This window comes from Dendrobates tinctorius, unplaced genomic scaffold (assembly GCF_039654945.1).
Source record: "Dendrobates tinctorius isolate UK_male_01 unplaced genomic scaffold, ASM3965494v1 ptg000127l, whole genome shotgun sequence".
Taxonomy (NCBI): Eukaryota; Metazoa; Chordata; class Amphibia; order Anura; family Dendrobatidae; genus Dendrobates; species Dendrobates tinctorius.
Window position 1 is genome coordinate 8,066,173 of NW_027361795.1, and position 20,982 is coordinate 8,087,154.

The 20,982-nt window shown below is 41.3% G+C and overlaps 1 protein-coding gene across 2 annotated transcripts in view; it reads right to left on the minus strand.

Annotated features, from left to right (window-relative positions):
• FOXP4 (forkhead box P4) overlaps positions 1-20,982 on the minus strand; it is a 96,468-nt gene that overhangs the window by 47,367 nt on the left and 28,119 nt on the right. For both annotated transcript variants that reach the window (XM_073542471.1, XM_073542472.1), the window contains exons 2-4: positions 3,831-4,016; positions 3,123-3,212; positions 2,915-3,037 (exon numbers count right to left, since the gene is read on the minus strand). In XM_073542471.1, coding sequence (XP_073398572.1) covers positions 2,915-3,037; positions 3,123-3,212; positions 3,831-4,001 — 384 coding nt within the window. In that variant the 5' untranslated portion in view covers positions 4,002-4,016. The remainder of the gene's footprint in view (positions 1-2,914; positions 3,038-3,122; positions 3,213-3,830; positions 4,017-20,982) is intronic.

Consider the following 20,982-nt stretch of genomic DNA (forward strand, 5'->3'; position numbering starts at 1 on the left):
GGACAGCTGGGGGCTGATGTTTATAGCCTAGGAAGGAGATAATACATGTGGCGCTTCCCAGGTTATTAATATCAGCTGTATACTTAGCCTTTACTAGTCATTAAAATGGGGGACCCTAAAAAAAATAAAAAAATAACGTAAGGTCCCCCTATAATAACCAGTAAAGGTTATTCAGTCAACTGCGGGCTGATATTAACAGGCAAGGAAGAGGCCATGGATATTGGCCCCCTCACAGACTAAAATAATAAGTTCTCAGCCATCCCAGAAATGGTGCATCCATCAGATGCACCAATTCTAGAGCTTAGCCTCCACTCTCCCCACTTGCCTGGTGCGATGGCAAGTGGGATATGAGATTGGGGTTATTGGCAGCTTTGTATTGGCAGCTGATATCAAGCCCAGGGGTTAGTAATGAAGAGGCATTTATAAGACGCCCCCATTACTATCCCTACAGTCATATTGTAAATAAAAACATCCTGAATAAAGTCCTTTAACTGAAATAAATACACTGACACCTTTATTTTAATGAAAAATAAAAGTCACAGAGCAGCATTGGGGTCTCGCGATGACGTGAATGTGAGCGGAGTTCTTAGCCGATGAACTTTGTTCACCTTTCTAACGTCACAGCTAGGGTGTGAGAACGTTGATGTGTACGGAGTTCATTGGCTAAGAACTCCCCTCACCTTTCTCATGACACTGCGAGGCACTGATGTTGCACTAGCACGTTCAGCTCAGTTTCTCTTGTGGCTGCCAAGCTGAATGCTCGCATCATGCCAGAGTTCAGCCTGGCAACTACGGTAGATGTAGCAGAGCAAGACTCGTCAAGGGTCAAATTAAATACCCTCTCGTTGGACAGGTGAGGAACATGGTTGTTTATTATTTTAATTCTTTTACAGGGGGCATCACAGGATTATCTTCACATTGGACAGATGATGGATATGGTTGTTTATTATTCTTATTCTTTTACAGGGGATATTTTTATTCAGTGGATAAAGGGGTGTATAAATTTGCTATTTTTTTTCCATTAAAATAAAGGTATCAGGGTCTTTATTTCAATTAAAGGAAATCTTTCACCCTCTGGGATGTACATACAGTACAGACCAAAAGTCACCAGTCACCAGACCTGAACCCAATTGAGATGGTTTGGGGTGAGCTGGACCGCAGAGTGAAGGCAAAAGGGCCAACAAGTGCTAAGCATCTCTGGGAACTCCTTCAAGACTGTTGGAAGCCCATTTCCGGTGACTACCTCTTGAAGCTCATCAAGAGAATGCCAAGAGAGTGCAAAGCAAAAGTGGCTACTTTGAAGAACCTAGAATATAAGACATACAGTATTTTCAGTTGTGTCACACTTTTTTGTTAATTATATAATTACACACGTGTTAATTCATTGTTTTGATGCCTTCAAAGTGAATCTACAATTTTCATAGTCATGAAAATAAAGAAAACTCTTTGAATGAGAAGGTGTGTCCAAACTTTTGGTCTGTACTGTATATAACCTATTAATATGGGCATACAGGTGGTAGAAATGTTAAACTAGCCCTACCTGAAATTGTATTTTATCTCTGTATGCTAATGATTTCTTCCAGGCTCCAGGGCATGCTATGCCTGGAAGAAATCTTTGCCTCCACTGTCATACTACCCCCCTCCCATCAGCATCACAGATCCCTGTGATGCCTAATGGTGGCCCTGGAATCCTGTGCCTAGAATAGCAATTCTAAGGCTGGGTTCATATTGCGTTATGGCGCTGCGTCTAACGCATCCGTTACATATGGGCATTAACGCTATATAACGGATGCGTTAACGCACCCATAGGCTGCCATAATGTATCGCATTGCTAACGCATGTCATAATTGGCATGCGTTAGCGATGTGCAGTCATTCTGTGACGGACCCTCAGACGCGGTCTGTAGCGTTTCGAGGGTCTGTCACCGCTAGCGCAGATGGAGCAACTGCACTAGCGCAATCGCATAATGCAATCAAAAATAAGGAGTTGCTTTAGCGCAGTCCATTTAACGCATGCGTTGAGCGGACTGCTCTAACGCAATATGAACCCAGCCTAAGGGAATTGGCTTCAGTGTTCATTTTTTTAGGGTCCCCCATTTTAATAACCAGTAAAAGCTAATTGTGCAGCTGTGAGCTGATATTAATAGCTTTGGGAACTCCATATTTATTGTCCACTTCCCAGGGCAGCACAGTGGCTCAGTGATCCAAACTCGATTAGAGCTGAAAAAAAATTGCAGATGAGCAGGCAGGGTCATTCCATGGTAACTTACGTTACAACACAATTAGTAACTTGCATTACAATAAGTTTACTTCTCATATGAAGTAATGGTATTGTAACATAAGTTACCAAGTAATAACACTGTATTTTGCATTTAATTTGTATTCTCGAAAAATCAAACTGTGTTGAAATCTATTGAGAATAGTGTAATGTACAATATACGTTCACTCATTTTTGTGCCTGTCTTCAAAGAACAGTCTGTAGCCATTATTAGCTCAGTTTTTGTCTTGTAAATGGAATGACCCCACACAGAATCATTGAATGATATTGGTCCGAATGCAATCCAATTTTTAAGTGTGAGTGAGCCCTATCAGTTAAGTTTTGTCAAAGCCAAATACCATGAAGTATCCAAAACAAAGCAGCTTTATTTGAAGCTTGTCACACCAACAAGAGACAAAAAAACCGCAAAGTTATGAATGCAGTACAAATGCATAATAGGTGCAGAAAATCAGCAAGGTGGGAACGTAGCCTTACGAAAGTGAAAAGTAAGATCAAGCATTTGTAGTGTTCCCACCATGATCATTACACTGGCTTTTATGTGCATACATGTTATTATTTATATATTCTGCCTGTTAACAAGATGCCTCTGATGTAAAAATAAGGCAGATCAAGCTATAATTCCTACTTCCTACCTTACCTGCTGTAACATAAGAGCTTGCTGCTGTTGCATGACAGCCTGAAGTTGGGCCGGAGACAATATCTGCTGCATCTGTTGCTGTGTGATCATCTGCGGAGACATCATAGCGACTGAAACTGGGACCTGTGGTAGCGAAACACAAAAGAGAAGATCGTTCTACCCTTATCAAAAGACACTGCTTCTCCACGCACCTGTGCTATGGTCTCACCTGCACTGAAGGTTGCTTGTTCTCTGTACTGCTAGGAGTGCTCAGTCCCGTCGCCTGCTGGAGCAAAAGCTGCCGCGCCATCTGTAGAGCCTAGAGGAAGAACGATAGACAGAAGAACATAGAAGACAAGTATTCGGAAAACATGCAGTTTAGCCTCGGTTCACAAAGGGCTTCTGCTCCTCCCAAAGTGGGCACTCAAGGAGAAGTCCCAACTTATACATGAAATATATTCCATTAGGTTTCATTGCCAAGTGGAGTATTTGATCGGTATATATCATTTCTCCAAGTACCTCCTTTTCAAAAGGTCATTCAAAAATGTAACATAAAGAATTGCTCACTTATTCGAACGCTTGGACTCATGGATCCTCCAGCAATTAAGTCACATCCATCATTTATGTGACTACTGCATCTAGTCATTGTCCGCAGCAGTCTAGTTGGCGTTTATGGCCCGTGACTACGGAGTCCTATGATTGGCTGCAGTGGTCACGTGAATTAATGATGTGACTTAATCACTACAGGAGCAGCACTGAAATTGGGAGGATTTGAGTATTTAAAGGGACCCTGTCAGCACTGGATCGGTGCCTCCACCTGCTTGTTTTCCATCTATCTCCACCCCAGTTATGTAAGTCAGTTTTCCCCATGCAAAAAAGAAACAAAACACAAAATTATCCATTTTTTTTTTTTAAAAATTGTCTTATTTAAATTTACCTGTTGCTGCTGGAAATGCAAGAGCTCTGCTGTGCTCAACTCTCCATTAGTCTCCCCACTGGCGCTGCCTTCCCTTGCTCCACCTCCATCTGACTGGTTAGGAATACTGCCAACTCCGTTTTGACTGGTTGGAGTTGATCGAATCGATTCAGACGCAGATTCCACCATCATGACGTTTTCCACAGCCTGTGTATGACAGCGAGATATAAGCCATGTGTACAGTATACGAATATTAACTGTTTTCTGCAAATATTTACATGACAAGGGAGGACATAAAACGCTACTTTAATACTGAGATTTACTCTCGATTGAATAACTAGTCTTTATTAATACCAAAATGATCCAATTTTAATCTGCTAGGAATGAGAAATGCAAGTGAGTGGAAAAACGTGATTATTCATTTTCCAAGCCGTCTTTTTCACATGTGATTTTTCAACCCTTTTGCTGCAGTTTTCTTTATACAATAGCAGTTTGCCACATTAAAGGTCTGTTCTCACAGGCGGATTTGTTCTAGAACTTTCTATGCATAAATATATGTTCCACACATGTGAATGATATTGTTTTGGGAGAAATTGACCAACTTAACTAAATAGGATATTTTGTTAAACAAATCTATTGTATGTGTGAACATACCCCAACACTAACAACTGTGATTCTCAAAGAGTGTTTCATAACTTTATATGTGGTTACTAGTGATGAGCGAACATGCTGGGATAAGGTGTCATCTGAGCATGCTCGTGTTCTAATCAAGAGTCTTCAGTGTGCTCGAAAAATATGTTTGAGTCGCTGTGGTGGCATGTCTCTCGGCTGTTAGGTAATCCTGGCATGTCTCTCGTATGTTAGGTAATACCTGCATGTCTCTCGGCTGTTAGGTAATACCGGCATGTCTCTCGGCTGTTAGGTAATACCGGCATGTCTCTCGGCTGTTAGGTAATACCGGCATGTCTCTCGGCTGTTAGGTAATACCGGCATGTCTCTTGGCTGTTAGGTAATACCGGCATGTCTCTTGGCTGTTAGGTTATCCCGGCATGTCTCTCGGCTGTTAGGTAATACCGGCATGTCTCTTGGCTGTTAGGTAATACCGGCATGTCTCTCGGCTGTTAGGTAATACCGGCATGTCTCTCGGCTGTTAGGTAATACCGGCATGTCTCTCGGCTGTTAGGTAATACCGGCATGTCTCTCGGCTGTTAGGTAATACCAGCATGTCTCTTGGCTGTTAGGTTATCCCGGCATGTCTCTTGGCTGTTAGGTTATCCCGGCATGTCTCTCGGCTGTTAGGTAATACCGGCATGTCTCTTGGCTGTTAGGTAATACCGGAATGTCTCTTGGCTGTTAGGTAATACCGGCATGTCTCTTGGCTGTTAGGTAATACCGGCATGTCTCTCGGCTGTTAGGTAATTCCTGCATGTGCTGGGGTTGTCGAACAGCCGAGAGACCTGCAGGCGCGGGGACTCAAATACATTTTTTCAGCACGCCGAAGACAATCGGTTAGCACATGACCATGCTCGGATAACACCTTATCCCAGCACGTTCGCCCATCACTAGTAGCTACAACAAACCACACTTTTTACATTTCATGCAATAAATGGGGCATTTGCTCACCCAAGAATTTTAAAAACAAAACATTTTTTCAGGGCCTTAAAACACATGAAAAAAATATTACAAGACTGTTTTACAAGTATTTTCAGTCCCTTATTTATTTTGCAACGTTTGGTACAGCACATATATTGTTTTAGTGTTTTTCAAGTCCTATAGCTAATAAGATGGGAATACTCCATACTTCAAGCATTCTGCATTTTGGAGAAAAAAAAACATAGCAGTGTGCACAAAGAATATTTTTGCAACGTTTTCAGAGCAGAAATGTCCAAGTTTTTGAGGAGTTTTGAGATTTGAAGAATTTCTTGGCCAGTGGTAGTTTTCGCTGCCTCTTTACATGTTACTTTTTCTAAAAATACAGAAGTGGTGACGGGTTTCTATTATACTTTTCCTCTGATTGTCCCTCTCCTGGTTTTGGCTTATAAACAATGATGTAAAAAACTCAATTTTTTTTAACATCTACAATTTTATTAGTTTTTCTTAAAAACTGATACTTTTTTTTAATGACATGGGGTAGAATCTCAGATCACGTGACTTGTTTTCTGGGAAAAAAAAAAGTAACACATGAAATAAAGGAAGAACAAGCAAATGTATGACAATATATTTGCATCCATCTTCCATAGACTGCAATGTTATAAAGATGGATCAGTTTTTCCATAGGATGATAAAGTATAGTACACTGTGTTATTTGCATCCTGTAAAAAAAAAAAAGGACAGAAATGGTGATGTGTAAATTTGGATACCAACGCGACATACGTTCTTTTTCCCATTATACTCTATGAAAATAGAAATGTATCCATATACATACTACTATTTTTTATAATAGAAATGATACATCAAGAACATCACAAAAAATGTGATGCAAGTAGAGGGTCGGACTAGGGTGCCAAGGGCCCACCAGTAACCATCTCCAGGGCCCCACTTTTCAGCTACATGTGATATTATCCTCAATCACAAATGTATATAAAAATGAACTGGTAGATTGGTAAATGAACAAGATGCCGCCTTTATCTGTACGTAGTGATTCTAGTGTATTGTGCCAAGTACTGCTCATATAAGAGGGTGGTGGCCCACCGGAGCATTCTCCTGTTCTCCTGCGGGCCAGTCCAAGCCCGAGTGTTCTGAAGCAGATCTAAGCTTTCTGAATAGTCGTATGTAAATCATAGTTTATATAGCGCCTCTGCTGCGGAGTACAGCTCTGTACAGATGTTTATAGATTGTATTATTAATACGCCGCTCTCATCTATTATTACACAACTAGCATTGACTCACATCTGTCTATTAAAAACTGTAATGATATATTCCTCACAATTATGGGCTTCTATTCATCTACATAGTATCAGAGATTCTACTGCCCGGCACTGTAATAATCTGAGCAGTCCGTGCTTAGGAACATATTGGCAAATGTATTGTGTAAAGCTGCCATAAAACCTCTGCAAGCCACATGTAGGCCATTACCGAGGCAGCCAGACGTGCTGCAATAGTCAAGACGATTTTACAAGATCCCATTCACACCTTATGCTGATTTTAGAGTTTTTCCAACCACTGCCTGACTTATCTGGGAAATCACTTGCCCTTACTAGGGTTTACAGATGGAGGAACATTTTCGAGAAAAACAACAGCATTGCCGATGCATTATAACCTCTGCAACCTCAAATGTGAATTAGGCCGGGACCACACATGTGAGAAACACGCCAGAGCCTCACGTTAATACCGGGCACTGCCACAGGCACTCGGGAGCGGAGCGTGCGGCTGCATGTATTGCTATGCGGCCGCACGCTCCAATCCGAGTGCCGGGTATTCACACGCGAGTCTCGGCCGTGTTTCTCGCATGTGTGATCCCGGCCTTAGGCCTAAAGAAGAAAGGCTGTTATGCAAGTAGCCTTATTGGACAGGTCAATACAAAGAGTTAAACTTCTTCCAGAATTAAATGATAATTCTTGAGAATTGGCACAACTTGTAATACTAAGTTACTCACACGTGGAGAGCAAACCCTGGAATCGTAAGCAAACAGCAGGTCCGAAATAAGGAATCCATGTCAGCTCATTGCTCAGGTAGGCACCGGTGGAACTGGTGGGGACAGCTCACGGGATCAGTGCCCCTCGGAGCAAGTAAACATTACAGGGCGTTAGTTTACAGCCGACACTCAAAAGTGGCCAATCCACATTCTGCCGCACAGGTCGGACTCTGCAGGGAGGGGATGTTTGTGATGATAAGAAAAGGACAAGGAGGAGGCGCACTTATTGTTTTACCTGTATACCTCACAAAAGTAGCCGGGCGAAGGGTCTTGGACTCTGCCCTCCCACACCCCGCTCAGATAGGAAAAACTTGCTCAACCCATAACTTGTGTTAACAACCTCACAACACCTTACAAGCAAAGACTACGGAAAACAAAAAACATGTACACGTATATACACACGCTAGGCATGTATGTGTATATAAGGCTTGCGAAAGGCTCGGCTGCATAAGCTAATTACTACGTTTTTTTATCATCTGACTTCATATTTTGGAGATATATAATATGCGTAATAAGTTTAATGTGTGAGGCCAAAGCAGGGCTAATAGAGCCTGCGGTATATTTGTAGAAATGTTTCCCCGGTGGGAAGTCCGTATCACTTGACAAGCTGCTGCTTATTTGTCTATGCTGACTACAGTGTAGAATCCTATTAGTCTTTGATATATGTAGTCTGTATACAGTAAAGAGAGCCCGACCCAATATATTTACATGACCACAGAGCAGGAATCAATAGAAATGAGGCATTACATGCCGTGTCTTGAAAAAACATTCATACCTTGTGAACTTTGCCACGTCTTTTCGCGTTACACTTGCAAACTTATGTATTTTTGGGGAATTTTATGTGGTATACAAACACATACAGTAGTAAGTATTTGTGAAGTGTAAGGCTGGTTTCACATTAGCGCTTTTTAAGCGCACGCACGGCCAGGGGTAGCTCCGCCCCCGAGCCGGCTCTCTGCCCGGCGTGCCCGCCCCTTGCTTGTAGCGCCGCCTCCTAGCGCACCGGCGCACCCTATCTTTAGCATAGGGTGCGCAGATTGTGCGCAGGCCGTGCGCTAGTTGCGCTTTGACCTGCGCTGCGCACTATTGACGGTGCGCCGTGCGCGCCAAAATCAAACTTTTCGGATTTCGGCGTGCTCGGCGCACCGTCAAAAGTGCGCAGCGCAGGTCAAAGCGCAACTAGCGCACGGCCTGCGCACGATCTGCGCACCCTATGCTAAAGATAGGGTGCGCCGATCGCAGGCGCCGCTGTGCGCTAGGAGGCGGCGCTACAAGCAAGGGGCGGGCACGCCGGGCAGAGAGCCGGCTCGGGGGCGGAGCTACCCCCGGCCGTGCGTGCGCTTAAAAAGCGCTAATGTGAAACCAGCCTAAAGGAAATTATACATGATTTTCTAATTATTAAAAAAATATATAAATGAAAATCGGGACGTGCATTTGTATTCAGCCCCCACGAGTCAATACTTTATAGGACCACCTTTTGCTGCAAGTCTTTTGGCACATCTAGAAGCTGCAGTTTTTGCCCATTCTGCTTTACAAACTAACTAGCTCAGTGAGATTGGATGTTGGGCGTCTGTGAGCCGCAATTTTCAAGTCTTGTCACAGATTCTGAATGGGAAGGTGAACCTACACCTCAGGTGCAAGTCTTTTTCAGCCTCTAAGGCTACATTCCCAGCTTTTGGTGGGTTTTTGATGTTGCAGAATTTCTACACCTATTATTTAAATTGGGTAACTTGCATCTAATGTAAATGTATGGAGAAAATCTGCACAAAAAACTCGGTGTACCCGCAAGAGAAATTGACATGCTGCAGATCTGGAAAAAAAGCATCACAGTTGAGTTTATGTAGCACAAATAAGAAGCCCAGAGGGTATGAGATTCCTAGAAATCCCATCCACTTCGGTGGGACTGGAACTGTGTTTTTGATGCAGAGAAAACAGGCGGCATTAAAAACATGATAAAAGCTCATCTTGGAGACTTAGCCTAACAGGCTTTCCTCCAGGATTGCCATGTATTTAGCTCTATCCATCTTACCATCAACTATGACCGGTTTGCCTGTCCCTGCTGCAGAAAAGCATCCCCAGAGCATGATACTGCCACCACCATGTATGACAGTGCACATGGTGTTTTCAGGGTAATGGTGAAGTGTTAGTTTTCCGCCACACATAGGGCTTTGCATTTAGCTCATATGCTAGCTGTGTAGCTTGCATGTTTTTTTCTTTTTGCAAACATGGCTTCTTATTGCTTGCTTTCAAAAATGGCTTTCTTCTTGCCACTCTTACATAAAGTCAGTTTAGGTAGACGAACATGTCTTGGTAGGTTTACAGTTGTGCCATGCTCTTCCATTTTCGGATGATGAACAGTGCTCCATCAGATGATCAGAACTTGGGTTATTATTTTTTTTTTTTTTATAACCGAACCCAGGTTTACTCTTCTCCACAACTTTACAACTTTATTCTTGACCTGTCTGGTGTGTTCCTTGGTTTCCATGATGCTGCTTGATCCCTAATGTTCTCAAACATATCTCTGAGGCCTTCACAGAACAGCTGCATTTATACTGAGAAAAAATTACACACAGGTGGACTCAAGTTACTAACTATGTGACTTCTGAAGGCAATTGGTCAATCAGGATTTTATTTAGGTGTATCAGGGGGTTGATCACAAATGCATGTGACAATTTTCAGATTTATATGTTAAAAAATGTTTTATATTTTTAAAATAATTACAAACTATGCATCATTTCCTTTACATGTCACAACTACAAACAGTCATGGCCGAAAGTGTTGGCACCCTTGAAATTGTTCCAGAAAATTAAATATTTGTTCCAGAAAATTATTGGAATTACACATGTTTTGTTATAAACATGTTTATTTTCTTTGTTTGTATTTTAATGTGTGTATTGGAGAAACACAAAAAAGCAAAGAAAAAAAAGGCAAACAGAGCATACTGTAATTTCACAGAAACCCCCAAAAATGGGCCGGACAAAATTGTTGGCACCTTTTCAAAATTGTTGATAAACAACTTTGTTTCAAGCATGTGATGCTCATTCAAACTCACCTGTGGCAAGTAACAGGTGTGGGCAATATGAAAATCACACTTGAAACCAAATAGGTGAGAAGTTGACTCAATCTTTACATTGTGTATCTGTGTGTGTGTGCCACACTAAGCATGAAAAACAGAAAGGGAAATACTGCCTGAGGACTTAAGAGACAAAATTGTTAAAAAAATATCAACAATATCAAGGTTACAAGTCCATCTCCAGAGATCTTGATGTTCCTTTGTCCACGATGCACAAAATAATCAAGAAGTTTACAACCCATGGCACTGTAGCTAATCTCCCTGAATGTGGATGGCAGAGAGAAATTGATGAAAGGTTGCAACGCAGGATGTCTGGATGGTGGATAAACAAAATTCATTAAGTGCCCAAAAATTCAAGCTGTCATGCAGGCTCAGAGTGCATCAGTGTCAGAGTGAACTACCACCGACATTTGAATGAAATTAAACGCTATGTCAGAAGACCATGGAAGACCCGACTGCTAACACAGATATAAAAAAGCTAGACGGCAGTTTGTAAAAATCCTTCTGGGAAACCATCTTTTTGGTAAAGCACATCATTATACTGTTTCCTGAAAACAGAGAAAACAAAAAGCAAAAAACACAAATATTTGCAGTTTATTTTTTAATTTAGGATATTTGTGTTTTTTGCTTTTTGTGTTCTCTGGTTAATGGTCATGTGTTAATATGCACTTACATTGTGCATACACATTAACTTACTTTCTCAGTTCAGACTCTCAGTTTTTAATTTGTTTCCTGAAAACAGAATCAGGCCTACACAGAAAGTAACACAGTACCTACAGTCAAATATAATGGAGATTTAAATATGTTTTGGGGGTAGTTTTGCTGCCTCTGGCACTGGGTGCCCTGCCTTGACAGCAGGACAATGACCCCAAACATGCTTCAAGAATCACCCAGAAATGGATGAAAACAAAATGCTGGAGAGTTCTGAAGTGGTCAGCAATGTGTCCGGATCGAAATCCCCTTGAACCTGTGGAGCGATCTTAAAATTGCTGTTAGGGAGAAGGTAGCCTTCAAATATGAGAGACCTGGACCAGTTTGCAAAAGAAGAGTGGACCAAAATTCCAGTTGAAAGGTGTAGGAAACTCCTTGATGGTTATAAGAAGCGAAAGATTAGTTATTTATTCCAAAGGGGGTGCAACCAAATATTAAGGTAAGGGTGCCAAAAATTTTCTCTGGCCCATTTTTGGGGTTTTGTGTGAAATTGTGTACAATTTGCCTTTTTTCTATGTTTTTTTGTGTTGTTCCAATACACACAAAAGAAAGAAATGTGTATAATGTTCTCGAAGAAATACTTAAATACCTCATGTTCTAGAACAATATCAAGGGTGCCAACACGTTGGGCCAAGATATATATATATACACACACACACACACATTGACGGTGTCTTGAAAAACTAGTCATGAACTTTTCTGCGTCCGATTACGTGAAACCCACAAATATTGCAATGGCGCTGTCCTTTGGTACAGGAAGGAATTCACCGATGCAAATTATGTCATACGGGTGTACAATCCGGACATACAGGTGTACAAAAAGAACACATAAATAGCATACAAAAGTAAAATGGGCAATTTTGCATATGCTCACCTCAACCTGGCTTAGGTTATCTACTACATTATAAAGCTGGGGGCAGATAACATAGAATAGCACCACTGACAAAAGGTAGTAGACACAACTCAGCTCATCATTCCTCTGTGCACATCTCACAACACTTTAAAACAAAAATTAAAATGAGTTTTCCTACAACCAGGTGCCGGCCGTGAAGCAACTCTGCAGCTGCTATTGCACTTTGACTTCTATCAGACAAATGGCCATCATCGTACTGTACTGTGCCAATAGTGTGTACAAAAGACGTGAAAGAAATCAGAGTACATGAAAGAGCTGTAAATGCTTTAACAATCATCTTGCAGTCAAAAAAAATGGGAAAACGGTGGGAAAAAAAATCAGGAGCAATAAAAAGTAAAAAGCATAATCATAGCTTTTAGCGGATCTGATAGAAACTTCTTTAAAAAAAAAGTCTGCGAGTCAAAGTACAACCAAAGTAGTAGAGATATAAATTTAAGGTGTTTGTTCAGTCTTGGTGAGATTTGCCACGTGCCATTATAAATTGGGTCAGTTGCTCCTTTTAGCAGCCATCTATAATTTGTATGTTTTATGTAGTAAAGAACAATGAAAAATGTTTTCTATTTGGGAGCAACTGACAGAATTTAAAGAGAACCTGTCGTCAGGATCATCCACGTTAAACTAAAGGTATGGGCAGAATGGCGCTGTCATACTGACTTAATACATACCTTTAGTGTAAAAATCTGCAGCTTGGTTTTCGATAAATCATCATGATAAGTTTCTTCGTGCTTTGGGGTGGGACGAGTCTTCTGCTCAGACACGGCCCATCCACTATCTCTGTTGTATTCATCATCATGCATTCATTTAAATTTGGGGCCGTCTTAGCTATAGGCGATGCTGTCGCTGGTGGCGGTCTTCATGAAAATGGGGCTGGCGCATGCGCAGATCGACCTCCGGCGACCTTCATGAAAATGAGGTGACACATGAGCAGAATGAGATATCTGCTTTTCATTGAGCCACAAGTCCCACCCCGAAGCATCGAGGAACCCGAAATTTATCATTAACGAAAACCAGGCTGCTGATATTGATACTAAAGGTATGGAATAAATCAGTATGACAGCGCCATTCTGCCCATACCTTTAGTTTAACATGAATGATCCTGATGACAGGTTCTCTTTAAGATGGTGTGCCATAGGGGGCTTGATTATAGGTGTGAATAATAGTCCAGCCTTCATTTTTTAAGGCACATTCAATTGGTGCTTATAGAATGCCACAGTTTGCCACTTTAGGTGTACTTCACCTAAAAACAATGACCAGCATTCTTTTGACAAGTGGGTTTAAAGCAGGGCTGTGGAGTCGGAGTCGTGGAGTCGGAGTTAGTTTTGGTTGGAGTCGGAGTTGGTAGAAATGTACCGACTCCGACTCCAGCTTTAAAAAAAATGTATTAATATTTCATAATTGAACTTTCATATGAATTTTATAAATGTTACTCAAATATATATGTTCTATCAAACTATGAACAACAGTGATAAGCAGTTCTGCTGGAGATAGAGACATTTCTTACTTCTTGTGTGTCACTGTTCTCCACTGCCCTTATCTAATCTTATACTTGGTTAACCTCATGCTGCCCCAACCCCCCTACTTACAATGTATGAAACTGAAAGTGAAAATGTGTTGCAAATTCTTAGTAGTAAAGCTCCTCCTCTAGACTAGATCATACTAAGTGTGCGTCTTCCAAGCATCTCACAGCTGCCTGCTACTCAGAAGAGGAAGACTGTAAGAAGTATTATCCTTTCAACAAACTTTGCATCAGTTAACTGTGAGTACATGAGGAATAATAACAGTATTACTGACCACTATATCAGTTGTACGACCTGGCAATAATTTTGTACAATTGTTTTTAGGAAAAACAATTGTCATTTGGATTGTGAATGCAGAATTAAAAACCTGAGAATGTCAAAGAAGCATCACATTAAATCAGCTGTATTTGAACATTTCACCATCACTCAAGATAGAAAACATTATGTCTGTCAGTGTATGACAAATGATCCAGACGAAAACAAATGCTGTGAAGCCAAGATGAGTGCATATTCAGGCAAAGATAAAAATGCTCCTACCAGAGCTTCTAATCTAAAGAGACATTTACAGTGCTTTCATCCAGAAGTACTGAAAGCAGTGGATGAGAAAGACTGCATCCAAACCAATGAACCAGTGCCCAGCTCTTCCAGCCAAACAAAGGAGCAGAGAACTTTGCAGCCATCAGTTGCAAGATATTTTGTCAGTGACAAAGTTACTGTGACAATGACAGTAGATACATTTAAAAAACAGATCATAGAGCTTGTTGTAAAGGATAGTGTGCCTATTTCATTATTTTCACGACCAGCTTTTATGTGTCTGAATGGGGAAATGGCCCGCAAGCTTGGTGTTTCTCTGGAGAGAGAGAGTATTAGAAAATTAGTAATCGAAGAAGCTTTTAAACAAAAGGAAGAACTTAAAAAACTCTCAAGGGACGCTTTCTGTTTCTTAAAATGGATGCCTGCACACGTCACAGAGTGAACTATTTTGCCATCAATGTCCGATTTGTTTGTGACAAAAATGAAATAGTTACCAAGACATTGGCAGTAAAAGACACCAAAGCTCATCACACCAGTGAGTTTCTCCAGGTCTTGGTGGAAAAGGTTCTGCAAGACTATGAACTTAAAAAAGAGCAAGTTCTTTCTGTCGTAACTGACAATGCTTCAAATATGATAAGTACTATTAAGCTAATGAATGAGAGTAATGATGGTGACCAGCAGCTAGAAGAACATTCTGGGTCCACAGACACAGAAATGTTTGAAATAGAGGAACACAGTATTGTAACTGAGGAGCAAACTGAAGTTGCTTCAGATGAACAGCAACATGATAGTTTAGATGATCTTGTTGAAACTGTGTCAATATGTTCTTTCATTCATCACATGCGCTGTGTTGTGCATACGCTACAGCTGGCTATAAGAGACAGTCTGCAAGAAGGACATGCTGCTGCACTGATTGGCAAGGTGAGAAAATTGTCTACTGTTGCCAGAACCCCTAAAGTTCTCTCAATTTTGAAGAGACGTGCTGGAAAAGGGGCAATTATTGATCAAGCCACACGATGGGGCAGTACTTACTTAATGATTCAGCGCTTGGTTGAACTGAAAACCTTTCTTGTAGACATGGCTAACCCTCAACTGACGCTAATTGAAAGTCAGTGGAATCAGGTGACTGAGCTGGAAAAATTGCTAGAGCACCCATTTACAGTGACTAAAAAATTACAAGCAGAGGACTTAACTCCAGGTATTTTCTTAAAGGAGTGGAAGAACCTGATGTTTCGCCTGTCCCAAAGAGGAGGGTTAATTGCAAGTGGCATTGCTACATCAATGAAACGGAGAGAGGAGCTACTATTACAAAATAACATTCTTTTGGCAGCTGTTTATGTAGACCCAATGCATTGGATTCTTCTAGATGATCAACAGCTAAGTAAAGGAAAAGAAGCTCTGTTTGAAATAGCAGTAAGGATGAAAGGGTTGCAGAACAGTCAGGAGGAACAAGAAGAATTTGGTCGTTCTGCCACATCTTCACCCTCATCATCAACTGATGAAGAATTTAATTTCGAAAAATATTTGGATCACAAGGACCGTGCAAAGCGTTCCCGCATAGAAGAAGAGTCATCCCCATCAAGGAACACAGCCAGTACATTTCAGCAGAATTTTTCATGTGCACTAAAAGAAATTGAGAAATTTGACCGTTCATCAAAAATAACAGTGCAACAAGCGATTCCTCTGTATCCTGACATTGTCAGAGATGTTGCCCGAGTGGTTACTGCTTTGCCACCAACACTAGTGTAGAGAGGTTGTTCTCTGCTCTCAAAATAATTAGATCAGATTTGAGGGCATCCATGAAGGAGGATCTGACAGAGGCAATACTTTTTCTGAGGACAAATTTATAGATTTCTTCTTATTAACTGCATAAAAGTGTTTATTGCATATTTACTTACAGTTTAGAAAAGTTTATAAAAGTTATTTGCTATATTCTAATTGTATTCTAATAAATGTAGTTTTTGCTCTAAGTGGTCTGATTACTTATATGATGGTGAGAAACTGAATAAGCACGATGTTTAATATTTTACAACAATAAATTTGTTGTTATGAATTGGCCATTTATGAAGGAGTCGGAGTCGGAGCCGGAGCCTGATAAAATCCAGGAGTCGGAGTCGCAACTGTGGCTTACCGACTCCACAGCCCTGGTTTAAAGGGACCAGGTTTTGCCACTTAATCGGAAAGTAGCACACAGAGACCCTGATTCCAGCAATGTGTCACTATTTTATCAGCAGGTGATTATCACAAGAGGACTACTACACCTGCTGTCATGTAGTCCTCAATATTCATGAGCACTGTATAACTCCACCCCCCTCCACTGATTGGCAGCTAATCAGTGGTGTGTGGTTATACAGAGCTCTGAATTCAGAGAACTGGTAGGTCTGCAGTTAATAAAAGTGATTTTATTAAAGCAGCAGCAAGAAGTCCAGTAAGTGATACATAGCTGGGAATCAGGGTCTCTGCCCCTGCATCACGCTACTCTCAGGTGGAACAACAAAAACATGGTGACAAATTTAGGGGTGTATTCACATGTAGCTTTTGCTTTGTGTGGAGGATTCGATTGTAGATGTTGACGGATCTATACAAGAATACGGCAATAAGTGCTCAGAAGAGGTTTTTGTGGAAACTTCACTTGGTGGCCAAATGCTGGAAGACAAAATGTGGCTGCAGAAGAAGAAAACTTTGCACTTTATCAAAGGAAAACCCATAATAATGAGCTTAAGGTAATTCACTATGAGGTTGGCTCTAATTGTTTCAATCTCTGATCCTGGTTTCTCCAGAAATACGGTACTATACATCACCTGTAGCAGATGTGTTAGGTCGGGGTCACACTAGAGAGGAATACGGACGAGTGAGAGGCGTTAAAAAAACGCATTGCACACGGACCAATAATTCTCTATGGGGCAGCTCCCATCAGCCGTATTTTTCTTGCGTATATTTTACGGTCCGTGCCAATCGCAGCATGCTGTGATTGTCAGCGTACTACGGCAGTAGTACGCCAATGCAAGTCTATGGGTGCGCAAAAAATACGGATTACACATGGACCACATTAAACCTGTCAGTCTGATTTTACTGTATAGTGCACTGAATTGCCGGCTTTTCTAAAAGACACCGGGTGCACCGGTCCTCATTGTAAACTATTTAACCCCTTCTGATAGATTGCAGCGTAGGACATGAACGGCGGAGAGGTAAGGATATTGGTGATTTTTTATGTTATTTTTGTTGCAGGTCATGGTTTTATTTTGGATTACCAGACTAATAAAAATTTGTCAAAAACTTTGTGCATTTATTTCATTAAAAGACTTTTTAATTAATGTGTGTGTGTGTGGTTTTTAACCCTTTCTTAGTATAGGGTTAATAATGGATCGGTGTCTTATTGACACCTCTCCATTATTAATCAGCTTAATGTCACCTCAGAATCGAATGGTGACATTAACCCTTTGTTATATTAACCCATTCGCCACCACTACAGGGCAATGGGAATAGAGAGGATAAGTGCCAGATTTTTGTAGCCAGGGGGCGGCCAAAAACAATGGTCCCTCTCATGGCTATTAAAATCTGCCCTCACTCACCCGCTTTACCTCTCTGGTTGACAAATTACATTTTTTACAACGAATTAACCCCTTAAATTAACACCTACACCTCCCAAATTTTGCACACAAACCCTCATCTAATTATTAGTCAGGGACATATAAAAAAAAACATGAAATGAAATGCTTTACTGAATGTAAACCATGTGTCATTTCATGTCGGGTTGGGGAATGATTTGATAGAAGCCGGCAATTGAATTAGCGGCTATTCTGCTATGAAGAACTCTATGAAATATAAATATATATATATATATATACATACATATATATTTGTCTCAATGACTTGTGTGTGTATATATATATATATATGCATTCTATGTGTCTATATCTATTCTTTGGTTTCTGTTAGAAACCCTGTCATAGGACTCCATTATATGTCCATTTTGCAAGCCTGCGAGAAAATCTCACCATACGGATTACATACGGATGCTTACATGCGCAAAATACGCGACCACACCTTGCTTACGGATGACATACGGAGCACTGTTTAGGGGCCATTCATCCGTATTACGCATGTAAGCTACGGACCGTATTTTGCGTCGGTTAGTGTGACCCCGGTCTTACAGAGATTTCTGCACCAAAAAAAAAAAAAATTCCTCCTATATATCTGAATAGCAGCAAACATATTTCTTTCTTCAAGTCTTATTCAATGGCAGAATTTCTGATGTGTGAATTCCCCCTAACAGACCGGTTTCGTGGCCTTAGTTCTGTATTATGGATACCTGCAGGAAGAGATGACTATTTATCACACTTGGCCTGTGCCCTGCCACATTGCAGCCGGGTCACTTTTTTTGTGGCAATTTTCTGTTATTATCACAAAACTGCAGTGGCGTTGTCAGGATTGTAGACAATTTGGAGCACACAAAAAACATGTGAAAACAATCCTATCTAAATAATTGGTGTGGGGAAGAACTGAATAAAAAGTGCACACATAAGGCTTTATTCTTGTAAAAAATAGCTAACTATTACTGTTGTCTCCATTCTATCCTGATCTTGATCCGCTTTGACCTGTCTGTCACACATATACGGCACTAATACTACACACCGCTATTACAAAAGTACCGTAATTGAGAAAATACAAAAATAATCTTTCAATTATCTCACTAGTTAGCAAAGTATTGTGCCTGGAGTCCATCCTGAAAGGTGAAGAAGCCTGTGGGATACTCTGCCAGTCAAATACCTCCATAGTCGTATAGTCCTTGCCTTGTGTCTAATCAATGGCCGGCATAGCCCTACACCACTAGATCTTGATAGTTAAGTAATGCTGTACTAGATGAGGAAGCTTCTCTTCTCCATCTCATTAAAAAGGTAAACATAAGAGCCAGCTAAGTGTCTAATTAAGCTTCTAATTAGTCCCTGCTTGTTACTAATGCAAATTAGATTACGCCGCTTAACTACAGCATGTCCACAACACCCTTGTTAATTGTGGCCTTTGAAATTAAATTACTCCCTAATTAGCATATCAAAGCCATTGATTCTGAGCCAGAGAAGACAAGGGCAGGAGAGAGGCGAGTGCCAAGTTTTGTTAATTAGGGTCGCCTAATTAAATTGTGACGTGTGACTGCATGGTGAGGTCTTGAGTACTATAACGGCACGTGTTTGCAGAGTGCCAGCTTATGGGTCTAACAATCTCCTGGGTCTACAGGTAGGGTATTACACCAAGTCACCTGCCATTAGTAAGGTGACACGCACTATGTTTGGTAGATTAGCTCACCTCCACATCCTGATTACAATGAAGTATTGATTAATTCATACTGGGCGTAAAAGTATGCAATGGGTTAAATAATCAAATGTGGATTGAATAGTTTTTAAACAAGTTCAGATTTTGGATTTTTACAGCATTTCCCAACCAGTATTCCCCGACATCCTGCTATGTATTGGTTCCAGGGTTCTTCTTTATCTTGAGAAGATCGCAACAAGTGTTGTCCCTTTTAGGATAGGGACACATGTTGTGCAACCCTGAAATAGCTACATAAGGATATGTGCACACGTTGCGGATTTGGCTGCGGATCCGCAGCAGTTTTCCATGCGGTGTACAGTACCATGTAAACCTATGGAAAACCAAATCCGCTGTGCACACGCTGCGGAAAATTCTGCACAGATTTGCCGTAGTTTATTTTCCACAGCATGTCAATTCTTTGTGTGGAATCCGCAGCGTTTTTACACCTCTTCCATTATAGGAATCCGCAGGTGTAAAAAGGCAGGCGAAATCCGCACAAAATCTGCAGAAAATCCGCAGTTAGGCTATGTGCACACGTGGCAATTCCGCAACTCCCTGCCATGGGAAATCTGCGGGAAATCCGCATGCGGAATTCCAGCGAAAACTAACGCTTTGCAAGCGTAATTAGCTTGCAGAATTATAGCGTTTTCCAAGTGATCTGTAGCATCGCTTGGAAAACTGATTGACAGGTTGGTCACACTCGTCAAACAAAGTGTGACCAACTTTTTACTATTGAGGCTGCCAATGCAGCGTCAGTATTAAAAGATATAATGTTAAAAATCATTAAAAAAAAATAAAAAATTGTGATAGCCTCACCTTCTGGCGGCCCCTGCAGCGTTCCCAGGTCTCAGCGATGCTCCCGACAAGTCCCGTTCCCAGTGATGCCTTGCAACAATGACCTGTGATGACGTAGCATCACGCGAGACCGCTATGTCATCACAGGTCATTATTGCAAGGCATCACTGGGAACGGGACTTGTCGGGAGCATCACTGAGGCCTGGGAAGGCTGCGGGGGATGCCGAAAGGTTAGAATATCACAATTTTTTTATTTTAGTTCATTTTTTAACAAGGATATGGTACCCAGGGCATGGAGGAGAGTCTCCTCTCCTCCGGGCCGTGGGTACAATCCATACATTTTCCGCTTACTTTGTGCATGGTGGGCACAGCCACATGTGGAAAGTAAGTGGATCAATGCATTCCTATGTGTGCGGAATTCCCGCGATTCCGCACAAAGAATGTGCATGCTGCGTATTTTTCCGCGATGCAATTCCGCCACGGAAAAATACGCAGCATTAGCACAGCATGTGCGGAATGCCATTGAATTCAATGCGTTGCGGATTGTAAGCGTTTTGCACCGCGTTTTCGCACATGTGCACACAGCCTAAATCTGCACTAAATCCGCAGGTAAAACGCGGGTCATTTTACCTGCCGATTCAGCCAAATCCGTGTGGAAAACTCCACAGCCAAATCTGCAACGTGTG